The 8890-nt window shown below is 34.6% G+C and overlaps 1 protein-coding gene and 1 non-coding gene across 2 annotated transcripts; one reads left to right on the top strand and one right to left on the bottom strand.

The window, feature by feature from the left end:
- The first annotated feature begins 236 nt into the window (after positions 1-236).
- LOC114273860 (protein BUNDLE SHEATH DEFECTIVE 2, chloroplastic) lies at positions 237-5231 on the top strand. The gene is made up of 5 exons (XM_028215682.2): positions 237-465; positions 623-720; positions 2162-2225; positions 3779-3875; positions 4911-5231. The coding sequence occupies exons 1-5, from the start codon at positions 408-410 to the stop codon at positions 4987-4989; spliced, it is 396 nt and encodes a 131-aa protein (XP_028071483.2). The 5' UTR covers positions 237-407; the 3' UTR covers positions 4990-5231.
- A 621-nt stretch (positions 5232-5852) lies between these two features.
- Positions 5853-5925, bottom strand: TRNAR-CCU (transfer RNA arginine (anticodon CCU)). The gene has a single exon. It is a non-coding gene; the product is annotated as a tRNA-Arg (tRNA).
- Between the last annotated feature and the right edge of the window lie 2965 nt (positions 5926-8890).

An 8890-nucleotide genomic window follows, 5' to 3' on the forward strand; every position in this document is an offset into this window, starting at 1 on the left:
TATGAATTTTATTTATTTTTAGTTAATTTTGTTAAATAATTTTTGATAAAAAGATATTTGTAATTTTTTAAATCATAAAGAGCAATCTATATTTTAAACAAATCTCAAAAGTTGTATTTGTAGTTTAACAAAAAAAAAAAAAAAAGAAAAAAAGAAAAAAAAAAGAAAAAGAAAAAGAAAAAGAGAGAAAAGAAAAGAAAAAGGTTGAATAACAAAGGATATTTTGGTAAAGATACAAGACACTTCTCTTAGGCCTTGTTTGGGGGTGGGGGGTGGGAGAGAGAGAAAGAGAGGAGGAGCCTTATCTATATTGGTTACTCCCAACAGCAGAGTCCAACAGTGGTCACCGGTTCCTTTTCAATTCAATTCAATTCTTCACATAGAAAGAATTTAAATTCCTAAAAGAAATGGCCAACTCACTGTGTTTCACACCTCTCACTTCCCTCAATCCCCCCAACAAACCAGGTATATATTCCTCTATTTTGTACATAACAGTTTTCCTTTTTCTTTTGTTCTTTTTCTTCTTTTCCCCACCTCCAAACCCCTAGTATGTTTTAATTTTGTTCCTTTTCTGTTTCTTAGTATAATCTTTTTATTTTAATCAGTATGTATGGTTTTGTAGGGCTTGTTGTTGGCAATTCCACTGCTCGGAAGCTTATTTGGATGAATGGCACAACCCAGAACTGTAAAAATACTAAATTTCAATCGTTTGAGGCTAAAGTAAGGTTTTGTTTGGTTTGAAATGTTGAAAATTGTTTCTTTGCGCAAGTATGAACTTGCAATGCTTTGGCACAATGTTTATAATTGGCTCAGACCCATTTGTTTGTCTGCATAAACTTAACTAGGGATGTAATAGCTGTGACTGCTGAATTAGGAATACGAAGGTATGCGTTGGAATCAATAGCTAGCTTTTATACTTAGGTGAACTAATACAAACATAGTACATATACTTTTGGGCAAACTTCACTTTATCCCGTGGTTTTGGGCATGTGCGGTTTACCCTAATGTTTGGAAATGACCACATAATCCTTTATGGTTTGTGGACTGAAGTGTACTGATAAGTCCGTTAATGATTTAATGAAAAAGACTGTATTTGCATCATTTGTTTAGAAGGCAAAATGCACTTTAATTCACGGTACTTAATTCCATGTGCGATTAACCTCCTTGAACTTTGAAAATGAACATATAACCCCCTTATGTCTGTCACGTGTTTCACACTTGCTATTAAGTTGGACGGAATGTTTAATGTTGCATTTCAGTCCACAAATCATGTAGAGATTATGTGGTCATTTTCAAGCGTTAAGGGTAAACTGCACATGGCCCAAACCTCAAGAGGGTAAAGTGAAGTTTGCCCTATACTTTTTAAGGCCGTGCTAATAACAGTCCTGCCATAAGGGTGTCATTAAGGTGGAGATAATGACAAAGTAGTTAGAATTTCAATACATTTTACACTCATTTCTATACACTTTCTTATCTAATAGACTATTATACACATTTTACAAACGTATCGAGGCTAATGACCATTTACCAGCCATTGGGCCGTCATTAGCATTTTCCATTTTTAATACTAAGAGTGGAACAAAAGAATAATGGTTCAGATTGATTGCCAAGATACCAATAAGTCACCAGTTTCTTTTATAATTTTGATTAAACATCTTTGGATTATTGAGGAGTAAGTTTCCTGATGGAAGGATGAATGGAGTGAAGACATCCTTTTGAGCTGTAGATATTGTAGCCATTGATGCCTAAGTTTCAAGTTTAATGAACATATGTTCTAACTTGCATAATAGTGGAGAACAACGTATTAACAACGTGAGTGCACCAAATGTAAAGTTGGACCAGAGCCAAGACAGGAATCAGCATAATTTGTTGAAACTCTTTCCTGAAACATTTAATGTTGCTTCAATCCATGCACGATGAGGGAGAATTGTCTAGTAGTTTTTTCAACTGGAAAGAGAACTTGTGATTGCTTCATAATTAGAAGTAAGCACGGGGTTCAAGATGTCATATCTGGACTACAACTTTAAAGTTTCTTTGGAGCAAGTCATCAATGTTGATTTTACTGATACTAAAATTGCACTAGGGAGTGTAGTATTACTTTTCTTCTTTTATTTTACTTGCTTTGCATTCATGGGCTTTAAGTATCTCATTGCTTTTACAGGCTACAGATAGTAACCAAAGCACCAAATCAAATAGCATAGTTTGTGCTAAATGTGAAGGAAATGGTAAGTTGAATGATTGTTATCTGGTGATTTCATCTCTATTGTCTTCTAAATTTACTTTAAGATAAAATCTTAGCAATTATTATGGACATTAATTCTCTCAGCAGTTTGATCTGTGATCAGTAGGCTGAAGCTGATATGTTATTTGTTATATTTTACTGATTCAAGAAAGTCATAAATTGATAAATTTGGAGTGAATTTGGAAGTGTTCGGCGACATTGCTTATTCTTTGATATATTTTTTTGTACTAGATAATTAATATTGATTAGCTTATGCTTTTTGATCAGTTGATTGTTGACATTGTATTGGTCCTATTGAAGCTTTGGTTTTATGAGGTCCTGCAGTCACATCTCATTGTATCTAGCTGTTTCCCTGTTTTATGTTTCTTGTTGTGCACTCCTTGCTTTGATTATTTGTTTTCCATGTCCAGTTCAACTTTTATGTTAATCTGTTCAGTTGAGTTTATTTTAGTTTGTCACTCCATGTTTGGTTCGAATGTGACGTAGGGTGCATGATCTTGAGATACATTGTTGGACCCATTTCGTAACACGATGGTTGTTTGAGGTTTAAGAGATATATGTCTAATTAAGAGAAGAAACAACACAAACCTTTATAAACTGCTAATGCTCATTCCACTGATAGTTACAAATTACTAGTTGAGATAATTTGTGGCATAATTGTACCACATGCTTGTTCATCAGGTATGGAAGTGCAGGTGGAGTATAAACATAAACTTTTTCTTCAATATTTTCTCCCTTTTTTTATTTTTATTTTTTTTTCCTTCTTCTTCTTCTTCTTCTTCTTCTTCTTCTTCTCCTCTCTTTCTGTCTTTCTTTCTTTATTCTTCATAATTGTACACTTTTTTAAACTTTTACTTCATAATTGTACCACATGCTTGTTCTTCATAAAGAGAAGACCGGTTTGGTGTCTTACCACAAACTTGATGCCTCTGAATTTGTCAAAATCCTCATACCAGATTTGGGTTATTGGGTGGCTGAAAGTTTGTTTTTGTCCCTATTGTAATTGCTTCTTTCATATTCTTACTATCTGATAGTTAGAATTACGAGTGTCTAATCTGGAATAACTATCAAACTAATTGAGCCTAGCTCCTTTATTGGACATGTTCCTTGAACAAGTTATGCTCCATATGCCCTACTGGCCTGGTAAAAAAAAAAAAAAAAAAGCTTAGATAAATGTTTGGCATGAGAGAGATGTTTTACTTGGGTGAAAAGAATAATGTTCGAATTTTGAAGAATCATTCTTTTTTTTTTTCTTTTTTTTTATTTTTAGAGTCAGATCATGTCTTTGCCAGTACCCAAGCAATTCTTCCATGTTGGTTAGTCAGAATTGTTCTTTATTAGTCTCAATCTTCTGGAACCTTCTTGTCATTCAACACATCCTACAGGAGATTCTTCATTCGTCAACCAAAATTCTCCTTAGATATATGTAACAACCTATAGAGCAAAAATAAAAATAAAATTTGGCTATGATGATTTTCCTTGTCTAGAATTGGAATACCTGCTCAAAGCGGTTGTTGTTCTTTATCCAACTATCAGGTGCTATACTGTGTCCACAATGTGAAGGTAATGGAGTCAACTCTGTAGATCACTTCAATGGACGGTTTAAAGCTGGTGGATTATGTTGGCTGTGCAGGTAATTATTATTATTATTTTTCTTCTCGTTTTTTGGCTTTCATGTGGAACCACTTAAGTACATGCTTTTATTTTTGTAATCTCAATCATTTCCTGAGAGGATTGGTCAGGCTTGGTGGTTTTATTTTATGCTTTTAACATTTCGGTCCTGCTCAAAATTGACAATAATTTGTGGAACTTTGTAAAGTAGCTGACCAAAAATTGGCCGGAACTGTAAATTGACTCCAATGAATCTAGGCTCTGATTTAGTTGTTCTCAGCAAAACTGGATAGAGGAAATGGCTCTAGAAAATTTGACATCTGATTTTGTTTGCAAGTGAAGAAGATAGATAACTTTATTTAACAATTGATCAGGAATGCAGACTCACTGTCGCATTATATAATGTGTTACAAATTGTCTTTTTGGAACCCATTGAGAAGATAAGTCTCATCAATTCTTTTGCCCCGTCTGTTTTTTCCCAAGTTTAGGTCGCATAATTGCAATGGCTGACATGAAATTTTACAAATTGTAATAAGAAAAAAAAAGGAAAAGAAAATCCAGTACTATCATCCTTCAAAATTTGGGAGGCTGCTTTCTAGAAACAGTCAGCTATATATATAGATCGGCAATTGATGAGGCACAATGTCCAATCATGTTGATAGATGCCTATTCGCCCAAAAAAATGTTGATAGATGCCCATCAATTGCCGATCTGTTTCTTGTTGAGGCAAGTGAAGGAAAAGTACTCTATGTGCACTGCAAAACCCCTTGCCTTTTGAATTCCGTACACTCCACTGCGGTCAGTATGATGATTTCTGTAATGATGATCTTATGAGTTGACGATCACTATATGCCCCTTAGTTGGAATGAACTACAAATGCATAAAAATCTCATATTTTGAAGATCATAACTATGCCCCCTGGTTGGAATGAACCACATCTGACTTTAATGGGATTTGATATGTATATATATATAGTAACTTCCACAACAAGCCCGCTCCGTGTCAACTTTTCCAGCACATCGGGGTGGTGCTTATTTGATTTTTTTTTTCCTTGCAGAGGTAAAAAGGAGATTTTGTGTGGGGAGTGTAATGGAGCTGGCTTTCTTGGTGGATTCATGAGCACCTTTGATGAATAGAAGTCCGTAGGATTTGGATCTTCCAGTGAGTTGTGCTGGAATTCAAGACAAATGTGGGAGACAATTTTTTCAGTTTCTTTGTTTGTGTGTCTTTGACAGCAATGACATGCATCAACATAATGTCCATTTTCCGAAAAAATATACACTTTTAATGGGTTACAGTGATTCAAATTAGTTAAGAAAAACAATGTTTTTGATCCATTTGTTATGGACCAATGTTATAATTGTGGTTGCACCGTGTATTACTTTTGTTCATTTTTTGCTTTGTAAATTAGTTGGAATACTGAAACAAGGACTTTGCCATCACTCGAAACTTGTGTTGTGAAATTGTGGTCTTGTGCTTGTTCTCTCTCGTCAGAGGTAATCGCATCATGATTAGTTCTGTTGTGATCCAAAAGGCTGAAAAAAAGCTCTATGGTTAGGTCAATTTGAACTTATTGTTCCACATCAAGGAGGGGATGAGAGACAGAATGGACCCACAAAGCCACCGCACCCAATGTGGGACACAAGGCTTCCCCTCATGCTGAGTAGTTGGTTATTCAAATTTATTTTGAAAATTTAAGTAAGTTTCAAAATGTATTTAAGTGTGACTTGTGTACCTTTTGAATTGACTTTAAAAATGTTTTAATCGAGCTGATCTTGTGTAGTACTTAATAATGAATTTTGAAATGTATTTTACATAATGAGTCAATTCCAAATAAGTTTTTAATAAGCCAGCGATAGTACAGTTTTGAACTGAAACAAAAGCAAATGTTTTGGGGAAGAAATTAAAAAAAGAAATACAAAACAACTGTATTTGAAGACAAAAAACAAGTCTCTCACAAGTCAGAAGGATAAAACAATAAGGAAAACAATGTAAAGTTCGCGCCAGGTAGGGGTCGAACCTACGACTTTCTGCTTAGGAAACAGACGCTCTATCCACTGAGCTACAGGCGCATTTCTGTTGTGTGTTTTCATCAAATATATAGTGTACAATTTTGTTTACAAAGCTCAAAATATTGTCTCCAAACATGTCCGAAAAGTTCTATAAGTACATTTTTAATCTTTGCTAGCAAAAGTTTATAAGATTTAGCAAGTTAGATTACAATGAAAAGGTTATAATTACTCTATTTATTTGAACTAATAACCTCTGACCTTCTTATTGTCTCAAAAGATATAGCTACATAAACTATTGGGCCATGCAATTGCTCCATTGACCCCAACTCAAAAACTTATAACTTTCTCATCATCCAAAGGATACAACTACATGTAACCATTACGCCATATTCCAACTCATGAGGTTAAGAAACCCAATCCGATTATCATAATAAAGCTAATCATTAAGCCCCGTTGTTTGAGCGAATTGGATAATATGAGATTTAACATTATTAGATTATTAATTTGGGCACACTTCACTTTACACCCCTCTTATTAATTTGGGCACACTTCACTTTACACCCCTCGAATCATGTATAGTTTACCCCCTAATTCTTGGAAATAACCACACAACTCCCTTGTTGTTTGTGGATTAAAGTGCACATTAGGTCCGTTAACGATTTAATGAAAAATATTAAAATATCCTTATATTTTTGTCATTTATTTGGAAGGTAAAGTACACTTTAACTTCCTGTATTTTATTTCATGTGCGATTTAACCCCCCCCTATGCTTTATTTATGTGCGATTTACTCCCTTGAACTTTAAAAATGAGCATATAACCTCCTTATGTCTGCTACGCGTTTAACATTTGCTGTTAAGTTGGATATAATGTTTAACAGTGCACTTCAGTTCACAAACCACATAAGGGTTATATAGTTATTTCTAAACGTTAGAGAAATAAATTACACATGACCCAATCCAAAAGGGACTATTAATTTTGGAATTTGGTGCACTTACATGCCGAATTTATTGATCATACTTTTTTACTTATACCTTTTTTAAACTATCAACATCCTTAAAATTCCCTCATGTCACCCATAAGGCCACTGCTACAGTCCCCAACACTGACAGCGAGCGATGATCACCTTCCACCATCAGATACCAACGACCACCTTTGGCCGCTGGCTCTGACTCTTGGAGACCACTCTTGACCTTCGGCAATAATTTTTCATATTCCTCTGGTCATTTTTTGGCAAAAACAACGTTAACATCCTCTGATGTAGTCGTGAAAAGAGAAAGTGGGAAGGAAAAATAGAAGGAGAAAAAAAGAAAGGCCTCACTAAAAAATAGTTCCCCCTAGTCTTTACCATCACGATTAACATAGGAATCAATGTTTGTTCTCCACTGATAAACTATTAGTGATAAATTTATCGGTCGAATTTGTGTAAAAAGTACAGTCGGTAGAGAGGAGTGAGATAGAGTCAGAGAGAGCAACACGCGTAACGATCCTCTAGAGTGATCTCCTAAAGTGGATAATCAGACGGTTGATATTAATACTTACCAAAACGACGTCATTTTGGTGAGTATTTTCAAAAAACAAAAAACAAAAAAAAAATCAGATTTTTCAATTTCAAAATTTTCAACTGTCAGGTTACTTCTCATCAACTATACATCACCAAAGCTTTAATTTAAGGCTAATCCTTTTAGACAGATCAAGAAACTTCCAGTAATTGCAAAGAAAAAAATAAAATAAAATAAAAAAATTAATCAAATCAAATCTGCCGATAAACTAAAAAACACTACTCAATAAAATCTAATAAAATCTGGAAGATTCCCTACTAGGTCACTCCCATTGGAATGAAACATTAAACAACAATCAATCCATACAAAGGAACTGAAAAGGAAATCAAAATCACTAGCAACGAACAAACAACACTTGACATTTTCCGAGCAGCCAAACGAATCCATAGACATATATACATATATACATACATAGATTTATGGAAAGAGAAGATCTTTGTACCTGTTCTGTTCTATGGAGTTCAACGGGATGCACGACGGCGGCGACAGCGGGGCGACTCGGTGGGCCGACGGGATGCACGACGGAGCTTCTTTCCTCTCTCCTTCTTTCGCGCCTCTGCTTCTTCCCGCTCGTCTGATATACCTCTTCAGCCTGGGGGGAATTTTGAAATCGAAAAATTTGATTTTTTTTTTTTTGAAAATACTCACCAAAACGACGTCGTTTTGGTGAGTATTAATATCAGCCGTCCGATTATCCACTTTAGGAGATCACTCTAGAGGGATTACTCTAGAGGATCCTTACGCAACTCACTCACTATTATTCACTAATAGAAAACACAAACACGCACACACACACACACATACGAATAATGCAACAAATTCTAGTTTGATGATTTTTTCACTGAAATTTATTAAAAATACATTCAGTGATAACTTTATCAATCTAATTTGTTGAAAAAATAAAAAAAATTGCGGTCGACAAATCTGGTTCGCTCACTTTGTCACAAGACACCCCTCTACACACATACAGAACAAGAAAGATTGATAAATGAATTTGTAGCAAATCTACTTTGAGAGACAGAGAGATAAAGAGATGTGGAGAAGTAAGGGCGAGATTTAGAAAACAATGTTGCTTGTAGTCATTTGGAGTTGATTTTTCAAACAACTAGATCCGTGTAGATCTAGAACTAGATCGATGGATTGGTAATGGACTGAGAGTGAGGCTAACATGGGTGATTACCACCTCAAAGTAAAACCCCTTTAATATAGTAGTATTAGTTAAAAATATGCCTAAATTATATAGATTTTCCATCCCAAGGTTTTTAAAAAAAATTTAATAATCAACCTCTTAAGATATTCTTATATCTGTAATCGAAAATCCATGGTTACTTATGTTAAGAAAATCATTTTGACTGAACATTTGAAAAACAAAAAGTTGGTGAAACGACTTCCATTAACTTGTATCTGCAACTCAGTCCTCATTTTCATGTTGTAATGTTCACACGCTAACTCTATGCGTGTTTC

This window comes from Camellia sinensis, chromosome 13 (assembly GCF_055761805.1).
Source record: "Camellia sinensis isolate YWXY chromosome 13, ASM5576180v1, whole genome shotgun sequence".
NCBI classification, from domain to species: domain Eukaryota; kingdom Viridiplantae; phylum Streptophyta; class Magnoliopsida; order Ericales; family Theaceae; genus Camellia; species Camellia sinensis.